A 25,348-nucleotide genomic window follows, 5' to 3' on the forward strand; every position below is an offset into this window, starting at 1 on the left:
AATTGGGAGTATGCCCCACCTTTTCCGCTGGCTGCGGGAGTTCAGCAACATATCGGGGTATAAGGTTAATTTATCAAAATCTTTACTGTTTCCATTGAACAATCTGGCAAAACAGACCACTTATGACGATTTGCCTTTTAAAATTGAAAATGACAAATTCACATATTTGGGACTGGAAATAGCTGGCTCGATTAAGACTATTTTCCAGTATAACTACAGGTCTATTCTGGACAGTACTAAATCTGATCTGGGTAGGTGGTCAAAACTTCCACTTTCGCTGGCAGGACGGATAAATGTGGTGAAGATGACTGTAATGCCCAGGTTTCTTTATCTATTCCAAATGATCCCCATCTTTCTCCCCAAATCCTATTTTGCCCAGCTGGATCGCTTTGTCTCTTTGTTCATATGGAACAAAAAACCTGCACGCATAAGGAGAGCGAGCCTGGAGAGAGCTAAAGCTGATGGTGGTTTGGGCTTACCTAATTTCTTATTCTATTATTGGGCTGCTAACATTGTCAAGCTGACATATTGGATAACCATGTTTGCGGATGGGGAGGGTCCAGTCTGGGCTGATATGGAACTGAGAGCTACACTCCCAATCTCTCCGATTTCGATCTTAACTGCCCCTCTCCCACTGAATGTCAAAGCATCTGGGCTGAACTCCAATTTGGTGGTTCAAAATTCAATTAAGATCTGGGGTCAATTCAGGAAACATTTTAACTTGACAAATACTTGTAGCTTTTCTCCGATAATGTTCAACCATCTTTTTACACCATCTCAAATAGATCATTCATTTGCAGTCTGGCACAGAAACGGTCTGGTTTTCTTTCAAGATCTCTTCACTGAGGATGGCTTTGTCTCATTTAAACATTTGTGTGAAGACCATAACTTACCAAAGTCTCACTACTTCAGATACCTTCAGGCTCGGAGTTTTGCTTCTAAATTTCTCCCAGGGTACCCGTCTCTGCCCTCTAAGGACCTACTGTATCTAGTTCTTAATGTGAGTCAGCCCACTAAAAGAGCAATATCGAAGATTTATGCATTGATTCTTGAAAGCTGCCCTCATACATGGGACAAACCTAAGGCGGCGTGGGAAGGGGAGGTTGGAGAACTCATCTCAGAAGACATCTGGAAGAAAGCCATACAGCGTATACATACGTCTTCTCTCTGTATTAGACATGGCCTGATTCAATTTAAGGTCGTCCACAGGCTCCACTATTCTAATGACAGACTGTCTAAACTGTACCCTGATGTTGCACCGAATTGTCCTAGATGTGATTACTCTCCTGTTTCTTTGGGGCACATGTTTTGGTCATGTCCCTCCCTGTATGGTTTCTGGACATCAATTTTTCAATCACTGTCAGCTATATCGGGTGAAACACTGCGGCCTGACTCTTTGATAGCTATCTTCGGTGTACCTCGGGAAGAGCTGAGACTCTCTCCCCTCCACAAAAACGCAATAGCCTTTGCCTCGTTGCATGCCCGCCGTCTGATACTGCTGAGCTGGAAGGCGTCGAACCCTCCTTCCTACGTCCATTGGATTAGAGAGGTGATGTTGGGATTAGCTCTGGAAAAAATTAGGTATACCGTGCGCGGCTTGGAGAGTAAATATGACAAAACCTGGTCACGGTTCATAACTCATGTCAAGAGTCTGTCTTTTGCCTGATTTATTGTTCTTTACTTGTTGGTAATTTATGCTCTTGCTCTCTTCTCGGACTGCTGTCCATAGTCTCCTCAATGCCCGTACTTTGACTGTTGGGATTTCTTTAATCCCTTTTTCTTCTTTGTTTCTTCTCTCATGTGCCGGGGTCCGGCTGTTGGTGCTATAATGACTGTCACAGATTGGTTTGAGTGTTTCTCCCCCCTTTTTTTTTTTTTTTTTTTTTTTGTGTTGTGTGTATTGTGCTTCCTGGTTGTGGGGATGCCACCTGGATGGGGGTGGGGGGTAGGGTTCGCAACTTTTGTAAGAAATTCTGGACTGTTTTGTTGGAAAACTATAAATAAAGTTGTAAAAAAAAAAAAAAAAAAAAAAAGAAAGTTTGACTAACAACAGCTAACAGCAGCAAAAACAGAAGTTCTTACCTTAACCTCCTACGACCTGGCGTCCACATATGTGGACATCACATTTTGGGTTATTTAGACCAAAATACTCAATTTTGCTCTACAAGGGCCTGATATCCACTTACGAGGACATAATACTGCTACTGTTCTATCAAAATTTTAAATGAATATCCTCATATGTGGCTCTTATTTTTCTTAGAAACAAAAATTAGATAAAAACAAAATCTGGTAATTCTTTGTTTTTACATTCATCAGGTCCCAATCAGCTCAAATATCCATCCATCCATCCATCTTCATCCGCTTTGTCCGGGGCCGGGTCGCGGGGGCAGCAGCCTAAGCAAAGAGGCCCAGACCTCCCTCTCCCCAGCCACCTCCTCCAGCTTATCCGGGGGAATACCAAGGCGTTCCCAGGCCAGCCGAGAGATATAATCTCTCCAGCGTGTCCTGGGTCTGCCCCGGGGCCTCCTCCCGGTGGGACATGCCTGGAACACCTCACCCAGGAGGCGCCCAGGGGGCATCCTTGTCAGATGCCCGAACCACCTCAGCTGGCTCCTTTCGATGTGGAGCAGCAGCTGCTCTACTCTGAGCCCCTCCCGGATGGCCGAACTTCTCACCCTATCTCTAAGGGAGAGGCCAGCCACCCTTCGGAGGAAGCTCATTTCTGCCGCTTGTATCCGCGATCTCGTTCTTTCGGTCACTACCCACAGCTCGTGGCCATAGGTGAGGGTAGGGACGTAGATCGACCGGTAAATTGAGAGCTTCGCTTTTACACTCAGCTCCCTCTTCACCACGACGGACCGGTGCAGCGTCCGCATTACTGCAGCTGCAGCCCCAATCCGTCTGTCGATCTCCGGCTCCCTTCTCCCATCACTCGCGAACAAGACCCCGAGATACTTGAACTCCTCCACTTGGGGCAGGAACTCATCCCCGACCCGGAGTGGGCACTCCACCCTTTTCCGGCTGAGAACCATGGCCTCAGATTTGGAGGTGCTGATCCTCATTCCCGCTGCTTCACACTCGGCTGCGAACCGTTCCAGTGCGAGCTGGAGGCCCTCACCCGATGAAGCCAACAGAACCACATCATCTGCAAAAATCAGAGATGAGATTCTGAGGCCACCAAAGCGAAAGCCCTCCGCTACTTGGCTGTGCCTAGAAATCCTGTCCATAAAAATTATGAACAGAACCGGAGACAAAGGGCAGCCCTGGCGGAGCCCATCACCCACCGGGAACGAGTCCAACTTATTGCCGGCGATGCGAACCAAGCTCTTGCAACGGTTGTATAGGGATCGAATGGCCCGTAGCAATGGGCCAGACACCCCATATTTCCGCAACACCTCCCACAGGACACCCCGAGGGACACGGTCGAATGCCTTCTCCAAGTCCACAAAACACATGTAGACTGGTTGGGCAAACTCCCATGCACCCTCAAGTATCCTGGAGAGGATAAAGAGCTGGTCCAGTGTTCCGCGACCAGGACGAAAACCGCATTGTTCCTCCTGTATCCGAGGTTCGACTAATGGACGAACTCTCCTTTCCAGCACCCTGGCATAGACTTTCCCAGGGAGGCTGAGGAGTGTGAGCCCCCTGTAGTTGGAACACACCCTCCGGTCCCCTTTCTTAAAGATGGGGACCACCACCCCGGTCTGCCAGTCCACAGGTACTGCCCCTGATCTCCACGCAACATTGCAGAGGCGTGTCAACCAGGACAGCCCTACAACGTCCAGAGCCTTCAGGAACTCGGGGCGGACCTCATCAACACCAGGGGCTCTGCCACCAAGGAGTTGTTTAACTGCCTTAGTGACCTCGCCCCCGGAAATTGGCGGGTCATTCCCCTCATCCCCAGACTCTGCTTCCTCCTCGGAAGACGTGTCAGTGGGATTAAGGAGGTCCTCGAAGTATTCCTTCCACCGCCTGACAATTTTCTCAGTCGACGTCAGCAGCGCTCCGCCAGCACTATACACAGTGCAGGTAGAGCACCGCTTTCCCCTCCTGAGACGTCTGACGGTTTGCCAGAATCTCTTCGAGGCAGTCTGAAAGTCTTTTTAAATGGCCTCTCCGAACTCCTCCCACACCCGAGTTTTTGCTTCAGCCACTGCCCGAGCCGCATTCCGCTTGGCCTGTCGATACCTGTCGGCTGCCTCCGGAGTCCCACAGGCTAACCAAGCCCGATAGGACTCCTTCTTCAGCCTGGTGGCTCCCTTCACCTCTGGTGTCCACCATTTGGTTCCGGGATTACCACCATGGCAGGCACCAACCACCTTGCGGCCGCAGCTCAATGCAGCAGCTTTGGCAATGGAGACGCTGAACATGGTCCATTCGGACTCAATGTCCCCAGTCTCCCTCGGAATGCTGTTGAAGCTCTGCCGGAGGTGTGCGTTGAAGATCTCGCGGACTGGGGCCTCTGCTAGACGTTCCCAGCACACCCTCACTACGCGTTTAGGTGCACCAGGTCTGTCCAGCGTCCTCCCCCGCCACCTGATCCAACTCACCACCAGGTGGTGATCAGTTGACAGCTCAGCCCCTCTCTTTACCCGAGTGTCCAGAACATATGGTCGCAGGTCTGCTGATACGATTACAAAATCGATCATCGACCTACGGCCTAGAGCGTCCTGGTGCCACGTGCACTTATGGACACTCTTATGTTCGAACAGGGTGTTCGTTATGGCCAAACTGTGATTAGCACAGAAGTCCAATAACAGAGCACCGCTCGGGTTCAGATCAGGGAGGCCGTTCCTCCCAATCACGCCCCTCCAGGTCTCGCTGTTGTTACCCACGTGAGCATTGAAGTCTCCCAGCAGGACAACAGAGTCTCCAGGTGGAGCACCCTCCAGCACCCCCCCCCCCCCCCCCCCCCCGGGACTCTAAGAAGGCTGGGTACTCTGAACTGCCACTCGGCGCATAAGCGCAGATGACAGTCAGGACCCGTTCCCCGACCCTAAGGCGCAGGGAACAAACCCTCTCGTCCACCGGGAAAAACCCCAACGTACCGGCAGCAAGCCGAGGGGATATTAGGATACCCACCCCAGCCCGCCGCCTCTCACCAGGGGCAACTCCAGACTGAGACAGAGTCCAGCCCCTCTCCAGGAGACTGGTTCCAGAGCCCAAGCCATGTGTAGAGGTGAGCCCGACTATATCTAGCCGGTACCTCTCAACCTCACGCACTAACTCAGGCTCCTTCCCCACCAGAGAGGTGACATTCCATGTCCCTATTGCCAGTCTTGGCAGCCGGGGGTCAGTCCGCCAGGGCCTCCGCTCCTGGCCGCCACCCGGCACACAATGCACCCGACCCCACCCCCTGCGGGTGGTGGGCCTGCGGGAGGATGGGCCCATGTCTCCTCTTCGGGCTGGACTAAGGCCCGGCCACCAGACGCTCGCCCTCGGGCACCCTCCCCGGGCCTGGCTCCAGGGCGGGGCCCCGGTAACCCTGTCCCGGGCAGGGTAAACTGTTCCCTCGGTGTCCTTTTCATAAGGGTCTTAGCTCAAATATCAAAGAGAAATTAAAAATGCATGCTGTGGAAGAGTTCGGGCCTTAGGAGGTTAAAAACAGTTCAGGACATCCTCAACATCGGACCTCAGTATTGTTGTCATCTGACATAAGTGAACATCACTTAACACATTGGGTTACTTTCAAGTTTTAATCTTCTCTAGCATCTAAACAGCAACAGACTTCCTACACTCACTACAGACAAACAACAACCATAGTTGTTTTTCCTACAGTGGCTAACGTAGCTAGGATTTTGCATTGAATTGGGAGGGTTACGGAAAACTCAGATGACTACAACGTAGTAATATTAATGTAAGTTAATCAAGGAGGGAAGTTTCATTGCCAAAATTATGCTGATTTCCAGCTTCATGTTATAGTTTTACATTAGTCTCAGTCCAAAATAATCTTTATTTGGCCTCGGTTTAGTCATTTTATCTACTCCCTGCCCCCATACTAATCTAATCCGACTTTCTTCTCATTGGTTGCCTCTTACAAACAGAAGATTTTAACAGCAGGGTGGATGGGGGTCATAGAGAAAAAACACATATGCTGACCTCATTGTTAGAAACTTTGGGCATGTTTGATATGAGGTAATAAACAGTAAACTGACAGTACAATAGATCGATTTCACAGCTTTACAGCTTTTGTTAAAATTGCTCATTCATCTCTGTCATTTTCTAGAGAGAATGATTAAAAAAAACCCTGCCAAAAAAGATAAACAACCCAGCGGGTAATGAAAGCAATAAGAACGTGTTTAAGTACATAAAATGTTACATCCAGGGCCTTTGAGAAATAGTGGGCTCTCAGTGCATGAAATGAGGTTAAGCTGTTTAACTGGTGTTTTATCTATGTCAGCCAGACGATAATGCAGATTCGAAATAGGCAGTGCGAGTTAAACTAAACCAGAGGCCGTTTTTCGGTATTTAATATTTGATACATATCCAGTTATCTTTGCCGCCAGTGATGCAAACAGGAGCAGACACTCACTAAAAAAGTCAAGCCCTACATTATTCAGAGTAATAATCCCGCATGTTTTCCGAACACTTCGCTCACTCGGCAGTGCAGAACCTTTGACAGACAGTGAAATCAGCTCTCTGTGTGTTTATGCTGTCCATGGGAGCTTAATTGGTGTAAGCGTGGGCGAGGGGAGACAGACACACACACACTACACAAACATGCCATACGTCTATGTGCACACTGCTGTCCTCATTTTGTCTCATTCTGTGCTTCTCTGTTCCTCCCACTTGTCTTGCATATCATCCTCTCTCTGCTCCTCTTTCTGTTCTTACTTTAGCTTCCTTGCCCTCTGCTGCTGTATCTCCTTTTCTTCTTTCTGCCATCTATCCACTCTCCTCCTCTCCTGTGTTTTCTCTCCTCCCCTGAGTGAGAGGTGAGCTCAAATGACTGGGGATAAAAAGGAGCAGCAGCATCAGGTGTAAATGGTTTCTGTCTTGACCACTTTAACAGCTGACTGCTCTTTTGGCTGAAAAATAACTTTTATTTATGATTTCTTTCCTTTCTATCTGTCTTTTGTGGTGCTTTAGTTCAGAGATGACTAAATGACAATTCTAATAATTAATTACAAATTGCTTATTTCGAAGCAAATGAATCAGTTTTAGCAGCTTAAAACCTGTTGTTCTCTTTATGAACAACAACGACAAACTAAAAAGGAAAATGTACCACACAATGCAAAACAACAGTTATACAGTATTATAATTTTTGTGTTTTGTCATGGGTCATGAGTTTTCAACCAGCTGTGCATCCATCAGGTTGGTTTTTAAAGATGCTAGAATTTGGGACATGTTTTGTACCTGGAGCATGTTCACTACTGTGTGTGTGTGTGTGTGTGTGTGTGTGTGTGTGTGTGTGTGTGTGTGTGTGTGTGTGTGTGTGTGTGTGTTGCCATTTACTATTAGCTGAAAATAGTGTGAGGTGATGGAAACATTGCTTTAGTAGAAGAAGCAATAAAATGGTTGGATGTAAAACACTTCACTACAAATAAAACTGTATTATTGGCAAATTCCAGACAAAGCAGCAAAAATAAATATTCCTCCTCAGCGTTACATGGATTAGCATTATTGTGAGCTCATTTTAAACACTTTACATTCTGCTTACAATCAGCTCAGAAACACAGGCCTACATTTTGATTTACCGAAGTATATTAAATATATTTATTTAAAAACAGGTGAATTAAAGGCTTGAGCCTTTGACTTTCAATATCTACAGTAGGATTTGTATTAGAAAAACAGCTGGTTAAACTTGATGCTAATCTGAAAGCGTTTGTGGAATCTGTTTGACACAGGAGGAGTTACCTTCTCCTTCATTGAAGCTTTCTTTACTAACATGGTAAACAAGTTACATATGTTACACATGTTGGCTGTGATGGTCAACAGGAGAAACTCCATTCAACTCAAGTGCAGTGAAAGCAATGTAAGCTTGTCTACTATGCTAGTCTCCCATCCATCACCTGTGATGGAAATAGATGTGTGAGAAGACTTCTGACACAATACTGAGATGAAAGGAGAAAGACCCTGACAGAACACTACTGTTTTATACATATTTCAGACCTGGTTATGTGTGTATGCCGGCGATATGAATGAGGCCCCAGAGGTTTAAAATATGGGTAACTAAAGTTTTTTTTTTTTTATATAAGATCAAGGATCTGTCCATGTCAAACAAACTGTTGGCTTTCAGTTGTGTTTAGTCATATTTATTCCTGTTTAAAAAATCCATCAGTGAATAAATACTTAGGTCAAATATTTTTGCTCTACAACACCTCGGTAAGAAATAATAAAAACACTGTATTACTGAGCACAGGAAACTTATTAGAGCTTCAATTTAAATTGAATATAAGGACTTGTGCCACTCTGCTTTGACCTTTTAACTAGAGCACTCCACTTTGATTGCCTGCAGTCAGTGAAGTAAAGTAGGATTTGAGGTTTTGGTGACAGATACTGTGTGTTCAAATCTTAGCCAATGTAAATGCTTAAAATATGCTTAAATCACAGTTGCACTTTAAAGAGTCTTTAAGGGACAGTCCAATATTTCTTTTGGAAAGAATGATACCACTGTTTTATCTTAGCTTCACCAGCAAACACTGAAAAATCATCCCATTTACTGCTTGTTTAAACTTGGCAAACAGCTATACATTTATATTGTGCTTGTTATTCAAGCACTTTACAATTTGATTGTCATACACCCATTAGCACACACACCAAGACTGTGAACCAGGTTATAAGGTGACACCACTGGCAGCCACTAAGTGCGCTCCCTTTAGCTGATTTTAATACACTGGTAGAATGGCTGGAGAATGCGATAATTCCTCAGTGGAGCTGGAGGTAGCTCTGAGGTTTTCAGTCTCCACAGTCTCTTGGTGTAGCATTATACTCGGATACTGAAGGTCATATGTCAATCTATACTTGATGCAGAGATAGATGCTGTTGTGTGTTGGGTTTCTGAGTGGTCAGTGCACAAACAAATTGGGTCACAAATCTCAGCTTGTAAAAAATGGGTTGTTGATTGGTGACTGAATCCCCTTCAGTGGTTTGAAAAATTCAATTTTGTATTATATTGGAAAACAGCAGAGTGAATGTCGCTTCAGCTGTGTCCCCGGGCGACAGCATTAGAGGAAAAAGTAACACAACTGCTTATCGTACATGTGGCATCTTTGGATAGAAAAAAAGCACCTGCCTTCACCCTCCGTATTCAGCTGTTGAAAGAGGGCACAGCGAAACAAGGATCACAGCGATCGATTTCGATCAACGCTCTCTCCGTCACACACATGCTCACACACGCAAGCAGGAATGTAAAGCCAATAGCTGTTTGGTCATGTGTGACAAGTTACAGTTAAACCATCTGCTCTGACCTCGTTAGACTTATTGTCTTTACTGTATACTATACTATACTAAGTATACACATGCTAATGATTATATTTTAGAAAAGAAGCGTCTAGTTATGCAATTTCATTATGCAGAAATGTTAATTCTCACAATAGGTCTTTGCTCAATTGTTATTGGTAAAGATGCATATTTGATGCATTCATCTTTTTTTTTTTTAAATGGATCAGATTGAAAAGAATGAAGTAAAGTCCCAGTTGTTATTGTAAAACCTATGTAAAATATGATATTTACAGTACTATCTTTTATGGTATTTATCAGCGTTGCAGAAAGCTCAGTAAGTTTAGTCAGCATAATAAATGCATTTAACGAGCGTTTCCCTAGATATGCCTGGAGGAACTGAGTAAATGTCATGGATTTGGATGCACAATAAATTAAAACATTTATTTATGCAGAAACATGTACTTGTGTGTGCCTGAATGCATGACTAGTAATATATAAGTTGCACATAACAAGTAATGTTTTAACCACTTGCACATATATCTTGTTAATAAATACAAAGGTGCAGTTCAGACATGAACAAAATTAAATAAATGTTGAATATGAAGCAAATGTAGCCAAAGCAGAAAACAGTCATTATACAGGTGGATTTAAATGCGGAGTATGTGTCATGCAGTAGATAAATTCAGAAAATCATCATATACGTACATTCTGACAGGGTCTCATAAATAATAATTCACAGCACAAAGACATTTGAGCTGGTGAAAATTAGCATAAAACTCCTTCCCTCAAAAAAGAGGAATGCTGCTTTTGGTTTACCTCATTGGGATTATTCATGTTGCATTTTTCACTACAAATGTGTTTTTGTTTAGTTTTTATTTTTAATCTTTATATGTGAAAAATACAGTCTTGTTTAAAAAAAGACATCTCTTCAACCACAGCACATCAATATTAAAATATAGAGTAATTAAAATGCTAGCATAAAGTTTGACTGATGCCAATTGGTTACTGTTGAGTTTGACCGTCTGCTCTGAACTGACTAAAAATTGAAACTGACACAATACATTCTAATTGAATGGACCACTAAACTGTACTGTACACATTACATTACTGTGCAATATACTGAACTGTACATTAAAGGGAAGATTTCTTTTTAGCACAAAGCAGAAGTGGTTTCTTTCTTCTGGGTCCACACATTCAGTGATTAAACTTGTAAGTGGCCTTGTGCCTACTCACAGAACAGGAGTTACATTTAGTAACAACTGTTATTAACTACTGTTTTTGTACAGTTGTTATTCTAGCACTCATTTAAATTGTAATGATCAGCCAAAAATGAAAAATAATACCTTTAACAGTGGTATGAGACCGTTCTCATTCTCAACGCATAACATTACCAACGATTTGTCACGTCTCGAGGCATCCCATAGAAACGTGAAAGGTAACCTGTCGCATCCCTATGAGGAGCACCGGATTGTGGATGGAATCCAACAGAATGACACTTCTGGCGGTAACACATGTTCCAGCTGTTTATTCCAGCCCTAACCCAACCATAACCTTATCCCTAACCTTAACCACAATCTTAATCGTATTAGATAGTGTTTTCCAAAGCGATTATTGATGAGAAAATAAATATACATCTGTAGATTCATTCCAAATGGTTCTCGTGTTTCCGAACACGTAACATACAGACAGGTTGGATGGCCGAAAGTGTAACATATCGACATTTGTCACATGGCGTCGTATGTTACGTTATGGGATAAGAACGTGTTGGTGATATCAGATGATTTGTTTTTTGTCTTTTTTTAGTATTACTTTTTACCTTTATGATATATGAGACCTTGTTGAGTATTTTTACCTTTTAGTTTTGTGACACCACAATGTACAGGTGTAATCCTTGCCTTTCGTGTGAATATTGTCTGGTGGTAACAGTTGTACTTTAATAGCTTTTATGAGCACTAATCCACTTTCTCCATACTGTATACAGGTACCCTAAACCAGCGCAAGTGGGGTAAGAAGTATCCATCCTGTAACAGTCCCAGACAGTCTCCTGTGGACATCGACGAGACATTTACCCAGGTTAGGCTGCAGTACCAGAATCTACAGCTAGAGGGCTGGAACAGCTTGACAGCAGAGTCTACCACCATTCACAACAACGGGAAGACTGGTATGTTGATAGCCCTCTACTGTCCCTTGTGTGCTTTTGTTTGTGTTTGACCCTAATACGTATAATTTCCAGCATCTATCTTTTTACCTTAACCAGTGCTGTTTCTTAATTTTCTTTAAAAAAATATTCTGTCCTGTCCAACGACAAGCCAGTTCATCTCTACTGAACTATTTCACCAGCTTATTAAAGTATTAAAGTAGCGAGCACATGAGGTAGAGATACAATATATGGTCAGTTCAATTTACGGCAATGATTTTGACATACTCGTGGAGCTCGAAATTACAACATCTTAATCTCTGGCTGTGGAAATAAGCTTAACTTTCTAAATACCACAAAAAAAATGATTCACAGTTCTGAGGTTAATGAAGGAGAGCGCAGCTAGGATTTAAAGGAGAACAAGTCAAAGGAAGATGAAGAGAAAGAGACTAAGTAATTGAGAGCGATGCAACTAGAGGGACAGCAGCAGAGGGAGACCGTGTGGAGAAAGAAAGATCGATGCCAAGAGGCAGAGATGAAACTGAGCAAAAGAAAAGAGGCGACAAAAGAGCAAAGGGAAAACGTATAGAGAGGGAAGGCATGAAATGAGGACGATGTGAAGAGACAGGCAGGAGAGGCATCATGTGGAGTGATGTCTGGTCTGATAAACAAATGAAAGCTGGCTGAGCTATCATCACCCTCTTTCCAATACTGCCTGGGCTGTGGGAGTGTGTGCTTCTGTGTGCGCTCTGTATATGTTAATGGTTCCAAAATTAATCCTTTCTTGCTCTGTCTGAGAGGAAATTGCATATTAAACAGATATTCCATTGCTGGCAGGATTTTCATGAGAGAAATGTATAGCCTACAGAGTCTCATTAAAATGTTTTATTATGTTGTGAGATATTTTTCAGCAAAGTAGAAAGTGATATACCAATTGATCTGGTGATCACCAGTATTCAGCTGATGGGCCATGACAGGAACCTAACCAATCAGCCTCAGATGTATCAGATTTTGATCTCATAAGCCCGTGCTTGTGATTGTTCTGCTTGGTAGCAGTATGCTGTGTGAGCACCTAAACCAGTATAACACTGGCATATTGATTCTTCTCTGAGACCGTAATGCTAATGCTAACACTGTAACTAAGTAGGTTCGAGCCCAGCCTTGTGGTGCTTATGACAAAAAAATTGTTATTGTTTTTTTAAATTGTTGCTGCTCTAGCGCAGCTGAAACTGATTAACAATTCCCTCTCCCACTTAACTAACCAGATCAATATGCTAGAGGTTTAACTGGCTTGATGCTAAACTCGGATTAAAAAGTGTTTCTTTAATTAATTAATTTTTTTAGAAGATAATTTTGAAGGGGTGATTGTGCCAAATTTGATCACATGAAGTTTTTAATTTTTATGAGGTGAGAAGTATGTTTCAGAATTAAAAGTTACTACTGTCTAATCTGTTGCTTAGGCTGTCAAACATTAAAGACATACTTTGAAGTTAGGAGAGACTGAATACATATAAGTAATGAGTCCTGCCTAAACAAGATTGATGATCGGCCTTTTTGGCTTCTGTGAAACTCTTTTAAACTTGTGTTCTATTGTGCATTTTAGTGGCAATCGATGTGGATGGGGAGTTCTTTGTGAGTGGCGGAGGGCTGAGGTCCAGGTTTCGTGTTGGCAGAATCACCTTCCACTGGGGTCGCTGCAATGCAACATCAGATGGGTCTGAACACAGTCTGAATGGAATGAAATACCCTCTGGAGGTAAAGGACAGTGGTGCACAGCATCAGTTTGGCTTTTTTAACCAATAACCTTACACCGTGATAACTTTTGTGTCTCTTATGGATCAGATGCAGATCTATTGTTACAATTCAGAGGAGTTCCAAAGTCTGGATGAAGCTATAGAGAAAGAAGGAAGGGTGGCTGCCTTAGCTGTGCTATTTGAGGTAGGCTGATCTGATAACTGACCTGATCACCTGATAACTAAAGTGTCATTATTAGGGTCCAATCGGTTTCTCCTCAGATACTGTAAATGTAATATTGTCATTGTTTGTCTATGTGATCCTCAATAATAGCTTGTGCTTTTGTCTGCAGATTAGCTTGGATGATAATGAGAACTTAATTCCTGTTGTGGAAGCCATTAACACTGTCAGCAGGTTTGGTAGGTTGAAGCTACAGGACAGTGCATTGCAGCTTGTGAACAATGAACATTAAATATCAAGCTATCAAATCGAGAGATAAACAAAAGCGTATGTTTTAGCAAATATAACCCAAAACACGTAATCAGGGAAAGCAGGCCTAATTTCAATTTTTCACTTAAAGGTACAGTAAATATTTTCTTTTGAGCTCAGATAGAATGTTGTACTCAATATACATCAAATAGTGTGAAATTACTTCTTACAGCAAGTTTTGTGTTCTCAAAAAGAATTAATCCATTAAAAGTACATAGGAAGCAGCGCTGCTAGACATCACTGTTCTGCCTTATCATGTTTTATATGTGTGACTAGAGACTGTCCACATATGTAGTATGTCTTATAAATTAAATTTAAAGATCACAAAACTCTTGTGACCATTTAACATATTTTCAAATCAATTAAATTTTATTTATACAGCGCCAAATTACAACAACAGTCGTCTCAAGGCGCTTTATATTGTAAGGTAGACCCTACAATATTTTCATCATCTTTTTCTCATCATGTCTTTCTTTATCTGCCTACTCCACCACTGCTGTTTTTCCCCTCTTATTTCTTAATTTCTACCTCAATCTTCTTTCTCCTCACCAGAAGCATCACCTCCTAGGCTGAAGTCAGGGCTCTAATACATGAAAACATGCATAGAAATGCTCATTTACTCCCAGTATTATTGCTATTAATTATGAGACTGCTTAGACTCCATTCCGTCTCCAGACCAACTCAAAACAAGCCAGATAAGCAGTAACAACAACTAGTTATTAGCTAAAGTTATGCATTAGGCTCGAGCATAATAAAAATCACACTTCCCCTCTGATAAACATTAACCCCAGGTAAATTACATTCTCAAACTGTATAAGAGTTTATTTGTTAAGTGTCCAAATCTAACAATGTTGGATCCGCTTTAAAGAAAGTTTCACTGATAACAGCAACTGACCCAGGCTAACAGCAGCTAACAGCAGCAAAAACAACAGTGCTTACCAACAGAAAAGTTCAGAATATCAACAACTCACCTTAGTGCAGCTGTTATTAAACAGAAGTGAGCTTCATTGACTCATCGACTCGTATGGGACTTCTTTTGCAAACCTTCACAGCCTCAGAATGACTGCAGTCATACATACAGCTGAGGTAAACAGTGCACGACAACCAGAATGAATCTGAGAAAAATTATGAAGGAGTGCTATAAATGACCAGAGAACAACATTTAGGGATATTTTTAAAATGTTAAAGATGTTCTTGCAGCTTGTAGAAAAGATTTGCTATTTGTTGTTTTTTGCAAGGTAAGAGTGGGTCAGTGGAGGCATTCACCTTGAGGTCCTTGCTGCCAAATAACACAGACAAATACTACATCTACAACGGCTCACTGACTTCCCCCCCATGCACTGAAATGGTGGAATGGATTGTCTTTAAGCATGTTGTGCCCATATCGGAAACACAGGTAAGTACACTGAATCACACACACGCTTACCCCCAAAACTGGCCAAATGTAACACTGAATTATTTATTCAAAAGAAAAAAAAAAATACTACATAGAATAAAACCATTCAAATATACATTACAGCATTATTTATATAATCATGAAAATGCTGATGCTTCTACGTGTTTAAATTTTGGGACCTTTGGTATTTAATTAAGTCAGAAGTAAAGACTCCTACAAACAGCTACAAGCAAGAAATTCAGCTACTGTTATTTATTTTATCACCTGATCAGGTTTGAGATTCGCATACAGAGACAGGTCTGTGTCAGCCTGTCATTTATATATATATCTCATTATCTTGTATTGGCGTCCCCTCCAGCACTTGGTGCCCTATGCACAGCACATGATGTGCATGAACAAAACAGCAGAACTGCCTGCAGTTGTGTCTGGTTGTTGTGTGAGGTTGGCATCAGGTCAATTGTCTTTGACATCTCTGCACAAAATAAAACAAAATGCTGCATTGAAGCGATGCAGTGTGACACATTAAGTCAAACTGCACAGAGCAGGGTTTTGTAGCAGGGTAATCCGGTAAACATGGCATCACGGGCTGACGCAGCAGCATTACTACATTTTGATTCTGGACTGACGACGCTTAAGGACCCCTGACTTGACGAATTGATCCGTGTAATAATCATCACTTTTGCAGCAGAGTAATGGAGAGGGAATGAGGCCTTGCGAATGGTTGCGTGTGTATTGTACATGAATATTTGTGTGTGTTTTGTGAGTGCATGCATGATTGAAACAGTGTGGCAAGGCATGACACAGGCATATTCATGCTAACCAAAAATAGAGCAGCGCTGCCTCTCTGCCTCAGCCTGGCACCAACACAAGCCACTTTAACACACACAGAGAAACACTCAGAAGCATCACTTTTGGTTTATTTCAGCAGCCTGATAGAGATTAGCAGGAAGATGTGCAACATTTTCTCTTTGTTTACCTCTGTGTGTTTTCTGTCTGCCACCAGCTTGAGGTGTTTTGTGAAGTGATGACTATGGAGCAGGCTGGTTATGTGATGCTGACGGATTACCTGCAGAACAACTTCAGAGAGCAGCAGCAGCAGTTTATGGGTCAGGTGTTTGCCTCTTACACTGGAGTCGAGGAGGTGCTCACACCCAGTATGTCATCACAGTCTAAAGGAAAAGTTTGCCATCCATTTATCCATCATATGTGTTTTTACTGACCTTTTTACAAGTTTTTTTTATGATTATTTACTGTGCACACTAATAGTCGCATTTACCAGCGTCTCCAAAAGTAAGACATTGAGATACAATGCTATTCACCCCCATCCCAATACAGCATGCTATAATTTTAAATTGTGAAAAAAAACATCCTTATTAGGTTTTAAAGAGTTTGACTCAGAGTCTCTGAAGCTTTTCACCAATCTAATTTATACCAAATTTTGCGTGCGTGGAGGAGAAAATTGGATCACCGCTCAGGGATCAGTATAAGTATTGCATTATTAATCTTATGTTTTTTCACTCCACTAAAAATATTGCCCATCTTCTGCATCCACTATGGTTGTAATGTGGTCCTTCAAGGCTAGCCTGATTATGATCATCAAAAGATACAATTCACCGCACTCTCCATTTTCATAAAGGGGACCTTGAAATAAAGTGGGTCTTTTGGGTTGCCAAGCAGCTCGACTTTGTAATTCAGTGGCCCTGCTTCTCTCAGTGCAGGCAATTTATTTTGCAGCTCTTTTTGAAATTGAAATAACGTTTTCAGAAATTCAGAAAGGCTTTTTTTTGTCCCTGTAACAAATTCATCCACCCATGCACACACGCATACACTCAGCCTCCCAGTTTCAGCAGCTGATTAATATCAAGTTGCCTCAGAAACTCAGAACTCAATGTGGGGAACGTTTATGTGTGCTCATACTTGATGTTTACTTGCAGTTGCTGCTATCATCTCTTTATTTCTCATTCTTTTTTTAAAAAAGTTTCTTGCATGCTATTCATGTTAGTAACCTGTCTTTCTGTGCACTGCCTCCAGCTTGCAGCTCTGAGCCACAGAATGTTCAGGCTGATGCTCAGAACGACACCACCATCATGGTGACCTGGGAGCGTCCCCGTGCAGTGTATGACACAACCATCGACTGGTACACTGTCACATACCAGAAGCTGCAGGGCCAAGACCAGCGCAAGCAGGAGTACAGGACCGACGGAGACCAGGATGTGGTATGCAAGATCTTTTTATATCTCTCCACAAAATGCTGAAAAACAGCGCCTGGATGTGTAATTTCATGTTGTTTTGTACTATTATCTACTGTCCACACAGCAATATTAAACTGATAAATAGGTAACCGATAGAAATTACAGTAATTTCCTGTACTTTTGGTGAAAATCAAGCATTCCTACCATCTGCTCTTCCTCTCCATGTATCTCTCACATAGTTCAGCTGCTGCTGTTGGTGGTGACAGTCAGTTTTTGCCTGTCAGTGAGTCACTGAACATCCCTTATTGTGACTAACAATATCCATGTATTTGTATTTCAGAGTACAAGATTTTCAGATTTCGGAGATTTTCATTTCCAGTCTTTATTTTATTATTTTTTTTATTGTCGACTTGTAGTTTCATATTTGTTTTAGTGTGATAGTGGTGGTGAATTTAACTTCCTTATACTTAAAGACATCCAGGAGTCATGTGTCATCCATGTGGGTAATTCTGAGAGAGAGTACATGAAAAAAGATGAGTGACTGTGTGTAGAAAGAAGCAAGTGAACAGGCAGATAAATGCAAATAGATACTTAGTAACTGTTAAGAGGGTTAAGTATATCTTTAAGATACTAAAAGTGTCATTGTGACTGCAGATTCATTGTAAAAAGACATTCGGTTCGACTCAAGAGGATTCGCATTGAATTCACTTAGAGCAGGGGTGGGGGAACTCCAGGCCTCAAGGGCCGGTGTCAGGTATTAGATGTGTCCTTGATCCAATACAGCTGATTTAAATGGCTAAATTACCTCCTCAAAGGCTGTGTCCAAATTCAGGGGTAGCATGCTTCGAAGGACCCAACCTATCCACTCCACGTAGGGTAGGGTCCTTCGAAGCATGCTACCCCTGAATTTGGACACAGCCAACATGTCTTGAAGTTCTCCAGAGGCCTGGTAATGAGGGTCCATTTGAAAGGATCTAACATAAGTCTAACATGTAAATTTGCAGGGTGCCATCATCTCCAACCTGCTGGCCAACAGCAGCTATGTGGTCCAGGTGGTGGCTGTTTGCACCAATGGACTCAGAGGACGATGGAGCGACCAGATAATCGTGGACATGCCATTGGAAGACCCAGGTACAAAGACACACAAGCATGCTCCTGGTGAGAGCACATTTTTACATGCTAACTCTTTCTTTCTTTCTTTCTTTCTTTCTTTCTTTCTTTCTTTCTTTCTTTCTTTCTTTCTTTCTTCCTTCCCTCCTTCCTTCCTTCCTTCCTTCCTTCCTTCCTTCCTTCCTTCCTTCCTTCCTTTCTTCCTTCCTTCCTTCCTTCTTGTTTTAGAAAGCGATTCTGACCCTGAAGCTGTCACAAAGGATTTGGAAGGAAACAGGGAGGTAAGCTTGTCTGAGCTATCTGTGTTTTCACTTGACCACATAATTGAGCTGAATTTTGTGCAATTATTTTGCAGTGCTGACTTTTGACCTGTCGGCAATAAAATCAGTGCATCTAATTATTATGCAGATTAATGTAATTATGTTTGTAGAGGCTGTGAGAGCTTTATAAAAGGTTGTGAGGGACTTTTTGAGGGACATGTTGAGTTGGGATTACCAGAAAAAACAGTAATCCTACTGTAATTTTTCACTCTTTTCAGGAGGAAGAGGTGAAATTGTGAAACATTTTTTTGTTTCTAATTTCCTATAAACACAGTATACACATGACATACCTGTTTTTTATTCCTCTTTTAAGCTTTCGTCCATAGTCAGATGGGAGAAGCCAGTGAAGCAGAATCCGATGCATTTAGCTTCAGAGGACAACAGCCCAGTGGAGGCGATTCCACTGGAGCAGACCAGAGTTTACCAGAACCAACCTTCATATCATGAGAACCAGCCCACAGACCGAACCCAAGCCAGCCAGAACATTCCAGTCCAAGAAGGCACCACTCCAACCCCGAAGACACCCACCGAGGCCCCAGTTTCTCAGAATGTCAGAAAGAAACAGGGTAAAAAATCACATGATGTGGATCAGAACTGGATTGAAGGTGACCAGATGATGAACCAGCCTTTCACTAATGCAGGCTTTGAGGGCAATAGCGCAATATGGGTTACCACTGAGCTAACTGAACAACCAGGCTTCCTATTTCCAGTTGTTCGGACAACCTCTCTGCCAGCAATTCGCCGGCAAATCACAGAAGAGGCATCGCTGTCAGTGCTGCCACATGAGGTAGTTGCTCATACCGCAATTTACTTTGATTTTTTCACTTTAAAACTTTTAATTTGAACAAACATAAAGACTCACTGTTACTTGCAGCAACATTTTTTTTCATTCAACCTAATTCAGTTCTTCATCTGTTCTTTTATCCACTGTATCTTTTGCTCGCAGACAAGAGATCAAGGCCCACCACAGCAAGCCAGTGGAAATAGCCTCCCTTCTGCTTCACCAGAGCTCTACACAACTCCTATGGAGGATATCCACATCACAGATGTCTTCTATGAAGACACAGTCAACAACTCTCCACAGGAAATCATCACCTCCCCTCCAACGACGCCTGCCTCTGCAGTGCCAGGTCAGATCAGAGAATAAGTGCTTTTCTTGTTTCTTTCTGTTTGTTTCTGCTATTGCAGCTTGTCACGCAGAGCGAGGAGGGAGTTTAATCTAACAGGTACAAACAGAAGATTAAGTCCGCTGGGCACTTGCCAAGTGGTGTAAATCTTTTACTGTTTAGTTTCAGTTTGAAACTGTTTGTCTACATTTAAAATGAACTAAACCTGAAATTATAATCACTGTAGAACATTTAGACCTTCTGGAACATCGTTTCGGCACAACGTGTCTTATGAGACATATTGAGAATGAGACAGGTTCAGTTTACACCATCTTTTCTTATTTATCATTTTGTCCGTTATATAGTGGACGAAGCCTTCCCGCCGCCCTCTGAAGATGACGATGCCCCTGTAAATGAGCCCCTGCCAAAAACGCTACCCTCCTCATCTCTCTGGATCACAGAAAAGACGGCGACCCCCAGCAACACACTTGCCGATTCAGTTTACAAGTCCTTCACTACCTCCTCTCTCCTCAGAGTGCTGATGCATACGACTCAGCCCATGTTCAATGGTGAGATGTAACAACTTCTCTAGGAATCAATCAAACACACCATTAGACAAAATAAAACACCAAAACTGATCTCCAGGTCTTAATAAAAGCAGTTGTGAATTGTCATATTGATGAATTTTAATGCATAGGAACATGATTAAGTTCTTCTGTGGTGGAAAGCTGGATTTAAGTGTGGTGGTTGTTTGCTTTTCTCCTCTAATGGCCTGTGGCTGTGTAGCTAATCACTGCTGCGCTCTCTGATCAGTTGTTTAGTGACATGATGTGGATAATGTGGTGGTGGTAATTATGATGGCCAGGAAAATTATGTTGGCTTTGATGATTAGAGTGATGATCAGCAGCTTCCTTTCTTGCTTTGGTTTTTGGTCCGGAAATTAAATATGTTTGACTCTTGCAAATCTTTCAGCACATACCTCAAGAAGGTCAAGTTTTTTCCTTGCTCAATGTAATCTACTTGAATCCACTCGAGCTTGGTGATTATCGTCTGCTTTGGGACTCCTTCTCTGTGTCTGAATTCTTTCTGCGCCTCAACAGCGCACTCTGGTGGTTGTTCTTTTCCTCTGTCCTGTTTAAAGAATGAAGGCTTTGCTTCATCTCCAGGGTGCCTCATCTGCTAGTACCCTTTATGGAGAATTTTCGCACACTCAATGAAGAACAGTTCTTTCCTTTGCTTCCATCTTTGCTGGCTTGAGAAACACAAAATGAAAGGAGATATTTCTGTAAGCTTTCTGTCTTGGATTTTTTTTTTTTTGACTTTGCAATATTTTGCAGCAAATACAGCCACGTCGACGGTTGAAGACTCGACCATTGATGCCTCGTCTGGCTTCAAAAACACTCAAAAGGGAATTATCATCAACCCTGCACTTGCAACAGTCTCTGAATGGGCATTTTCTGCTGAAGGAGATTTATCCAGTGTAATCCCTCCATTACAGACACCCTTCAGCAAAGACCCTGCCATCTTCCATCTTTTTCCTGCCCTCCATGAAAACAGGAAAAGTGGTGTTATCGTTCATCATAATGACAAGTCCTCTGAAGAGCCCACTTTTGTTCCTTTGCAGACTGATGTAGAAAACCCTCAATTCTCTACCACGTCTTCACATGATCAATTATTTGCCACTTATTCCCTTCCTAATTCTGGTTGGAGTACCATAAACCCATCAAAAACAAACACTGCTGATGGAGAAAAAAACAAGTCTCCTCATTCTCAAAGTGATAGCAAGATAGGAGAAATGGAAGCCAGGGCGGATAAACAAATTGATAACTACAATGTCAGTGCAATAACATTTTTCTTTAATTCCAAAAGTCTGGATTTGTCAGAAAGTTCAGCAGAAGACAGTGGATCAGGCTCTGGCCTTGGCAGCAATGGCTTCAATGAGGAAATCAATGAAGCTGCTGCAGTAAAAACTGAATTTTCAGTGTTTGACATTTCAACTATTAGCTTCGAGGACAAAAGTAGATCAGCAGTAACTAAGATGGTCACTGATAATGACAGATCAGTGATCAATGAAAGAGATGTAACAAAAAGCAAAAACTATGAGAATGAAAAAGAGTCAAAGAATGAGATACGGGAGAATGAAAGCGAGCTAAACAGAAAGGAAGGAGAAAATATAAGAGAAAGGGGAGTAAGAAATGAGAGTTTAAGAAATATTGAGGAGATGCTGAAAGAAAAAAAGATAGTGGTAAGTGTATTAGGAACGACAATATATGGTGATAGCGGAAGTGGAGCTGAGGATGTCAGTGGCTCTGGGGAGCATGATGGGCTTGACTTTAGAGAAAATCTAAAGGTACTTAATAACAGTAAAAAGGGTTTTAGAACTGTAGGTGACAATAATGCCAAAGGTCTTAAAGGCAATTTTTCAAAAAGTGAAAAAGCAGAGTCCATACTATTTGACCACAGTGAAGAACAAGGCCATGGTGACAGAATTTATAAACACAATCAAAACAAAAGCCTTATAGGTCCATTTTTAGGGGTTGAATCTACTTTTGAGAATAAAGAATACTTAAAAGGAGGTACTAAAGAGGACAAAGAAGGCATAGCTGAAGACAGTGTGCACGAGTTCTCCAGTGTAGATGGGTTATTGTTTGATGGTGCAAGTAACCCTGAGTTGGGACCTCTTGTTCCTCTGGTCAGACTGACGGACACCGACAAGGCAACGGAGGAGCAACTGGAAGGTAAATACTGTAGTATTTGACACAGCCCTGGCTGTTTGTTATGGAATGTGACATGCATACAAGTCCAATTTCAGCTAACTAGGTTTGAGGTCTCCAAAAGTTGATTCATCTGGACGTAGCGTTTTCAGTGGGAGAAACGTTTCGTCACTCATCCAAGTAACTTCTTCAGTCTCAGCTGACTGCAGGTTTCCCCAACCTTATAAACAGTATATTTGCATAATGACTGAAACCAGCCCACTGAAGGAACGATGGGCTGGGAGGTCAGCCCATTGTTTGAGGTTTGAGGTGGTGGACTTCTCTTAATTTAACCTTGATCAGAGTCAATAATCAAGTAGAATACAGAAGCAATATTACTGGTGGAGACACGGACAGTTAAATCTGGATCAACTGACTATGCGTTATGTGGTAAGATTGCAGACAGCACATTACAATGTTTGACAACTGGTTCTGGCTTGGTCTGAATCTTTAGCAGGTGAAGATCCAGAGCTTTTTCTCAGGAGTTCGAGGAGAAAATTGCACTTCTCTGTGGCAAGACAGGAAATCTGATTGATAGTATATTCAGCTCTCTTAATACATCCATGGTAGGAAACAGTTTGAAAACATGCTAGATATGTCATCTTAGAAGATGATAACAGACTTCTGATGGTAGGAAAAGCACTGGTGATTTGAGACAAGCTTTGTTAACAGCTCCTCTTAAATGGAATATAGTCAATCCCACCTTTATAAGTATGATTACTTATGTCCAAAAGTGGGCATTAGATCCACACTTAATTCCAGACCAGTTGTTTTTCACAGGAACCTTTGGGGAACAGTTTGAAATTCTTATGTAAAGTTTTTTTGTGCTCTTAACTGTTGCTCTGTGTTGTAAATAATAGCAATTTAAATTCATAGTTCATTCTTGACTTTCAAACTTGTCTTCTACTCTCTTACAGAGCGAAGCAACAGCAGCCACGAGTCTCGGGTCGGACTTGTTGAGGGTGTGGACAGAGAGAAGAGGACAGTCATTCCTCTGGCTGTCGTATCCACTCTCACCATCCTTTGTCTGCTGGTACTAGTGGGAATACTCATCTACTGGAGGTACGTGCCAACTTAAACATACTGTGCCTGTCTGTATAGTTTGCACCCTTGCACTTTACTTCAGATTTTATGTCTGTGTGTATGTCACAGAAACTGTTTCCAGGCAGCTAATTTCTACCCAGATGACACATCGCCTAAAGTTGTATCTGCTCCATCTACACCCCTGCTGTTGGCCACAGGTGACATGCTCAAAGGATCCCCTAGTAGTCTTATTGTAACTGTTAGGCTGAGGTGACCAGGATGTAGTTAATATTCAGTCTTGTGTTCCAGATGGTCACGAGCCGCTGACAGTGAAGCAGTTTGTGAAGCATGTCATGGAGCTCCAGACCACCAACACTTTCTCCAAGGAATTTGAGGTCGGTGACATTTCCAGTCACAGTGTTTGAGTTCAGAAGAAGATATTTTTGTTTTTAAAAAAAACCTAGTGAGTTACAGTATGTTTGCGCTTTTAGGAGACTTACAAAAATTTTCTTGTTTTTGGATTTGTACAAAAACGTAACCAGCATATAAATAGATCACCTAGCTCTGGTCCCTGTGTATAAGTATTTCATTTGTCATAGCCCCTTAATGCTCTTCCATATCTCTATTAACATCACGTTCTTTAGGCAGATCATTTAGCATGGCGTTGATGTGTAACGCCCATGTGCAACATCAACATGCAGGAAGGTTTTGGTACTAACCATGACCGTGCAGCTTTCTTCTCACACCAGACTCTAAATTTAAACCTGTTGACCTGAAAACTGGACTTTACAACTGAAAGACAGGTTGTCAATGCTAGGCCAGCTACTTGCAAACTACCTGTTGACTTTCAGGCTTTTAAAATCTCCATTTTAGCTTGTTTAGAATGTGAAGAAAGAGATATTAGTCTTATGTGGAGTATTGACATATCTGAATGTTGGTTAATGGTTTGAGAGAAACACATGGATTAATTTCAACAGGTACATTTGCATGGCATTAGTCACCCCTGTTTCCTAGCATGAACCTCCTAAGAAACACACACAGATAGGATTAGATAAAGTTTACTTCTCCCTTATTACTGCCAGGGGGACTTACATTTGCTTACTTTCTCTATATCATTACATTAAAACTAGCCTGATTTATAATTATACTTGTAAAATAACAAAACATGGTTTACATAGTAGCAGGTTTAAAGTCCACAGCTCAGATGGGAGCTGTGGACTTTAAACACACCTCTCTGTGTGTATCTGAACCCCTATATCCTGTACCTGCACTGACTCCCTGTCTGTCTGTCTGTCTGTCCATCATCTTGGTCCCCTATCCCACTCTCCTCTCATCTCCACCATCGCCGTGCTTTCTGCATCCTCACCACCCTCCATTAGATTGTCAAAGAGTCCTATGAGGTAAGACACCAACCATCCCTCTCCTGTTGCAGAGCTGTTGTTGTTTTCTTGGCCTGATTTTTACAAGTGTAACTGCAACTGTAAAAAATCTAAAATTTACATTTTAAAATTTAGCGTTCCATATTGATGTTTTAATTGGGAAGAAAATGTATTTTTCTTTTACTGCACTCGCCATGTTTTACACACAATAATATGGTCGCCTGTGCGAGTTAAACACACTTCTAATAAAAGCAATGGAAGTCAGTAAAAATGGCAGAAATACAGAGAAATATAAGAGTAACTTTGATTACCCATCCGCCAGTTC

At 42.2% G+C, this 25,348-nt stretch overlaps 2 protein-coding genes across 4 annotated transcripts in view; both read left to right on the forward strand.

Annotated features, from left to right (window-relative positions):
* Positions 1–25,348, forward strand: part of ptprz1b (protein tyrosine phosphatase receptor type Z1b) — a 73,413-nt gene that overhangs the window by 39,698 nt on the left and 8,367 nt on the right. The window contains exons 3-19 of one of the 3 annotated variants that reach the window (XM_080886053.1): positions 11,366–11,545; positions 13,125–13,276; positions 13,364–13,459; positions 13,608–13,674; positions 14,983–15,140; positions 16,144–16,294; positions 17,172–17,356; positions 18,337–18,463; positions 18,671–18,723; positions 19,076–19,328; positions 19,473–19,549; positions 19,709–19,892; positions 20,234–20,437; positions 23,539–23,683; positions 23,774–23,862; positions 23,954–24,039; positions 25,024–25,044. In XM_080886053.1, coding sequence (XP_080742179.1) covers positions 11,366–11,545; positions 13,125–13,276; positions 13,364–13,459; positions 13,608–13,674; positions 14,983–15,140; positions 16,144–16,294; positions 17,172–17,356; positions 18,337–18,463; positions 18,671–18,723; positions 19,076–19,328; positions 19,473–19,549; positions 19,709–19,892; positions 20,234–20,437; positions 23,539–23,683; positions 23,774–23,862; positions 23,954–24,039; positions 25,024–25,044 — 2,228 coding nt within the window. Of the gene's footprint in view, positions 1–11,365; positions 11,546–13,124; positions 13,277–13,363; positions 13,460–13,607; positions 13,675–14,982; positions 15,141–16,143; positions 16,295–17,171; positions 17,357–18,336; positions 18,464–18,670; positions 18,724–19,075; positions 19,550–19,708; positions 19,893–20,233; positions 20,438–23,538; positions 23,684–23,773; positions 23,863–23,953; positions 24,040–25,023; positions 25,045–25,348 lie in introns of all 3 variants that reach the window. The other 2 variants (XM_080886051.1, XM_080886052.1) reach the window with 2 other exon arrangements.
* LOC308399081 (uncharacterized protein) lies at positions 20,525–23,475 on the forward strand. The gene has a single exon (XM_080886054.1). It carries the CDS (start codon positions 21,082–21,084, stop codon positions 22,624–22,626), a length of 1,545 nt encoding a protein of 514 aa, XP_080742180.1. The 5' UTR covers positions 20,525–21,081; the 3' UTR covers positions 22,627–23,475.

Source organism: Rhamphochromis sp. 'chilingali' (genome assembly GCF_963969265.1).
Source record: "Rhamphochromis sp. 'chilingali' genome assembly, chromosome: 7".
Lineage (NCBI taxonomy): Eukaryota > Metazoa > Chordata > Actinopteri > Cichliformes > Cichlidae > Rhamphochromis > Rhamphochromis sp. 'chilingali'.

Excerpts from the sequence above, each read along its gene's own strand:
- LOC308399081 (XM_080886054.1), top strand. The coding sequence starts at position 21,082 with ATGAAGAACAGTTCTTTCCTTTGCTTCCATCTTTGCTGGCTTGAGAAA.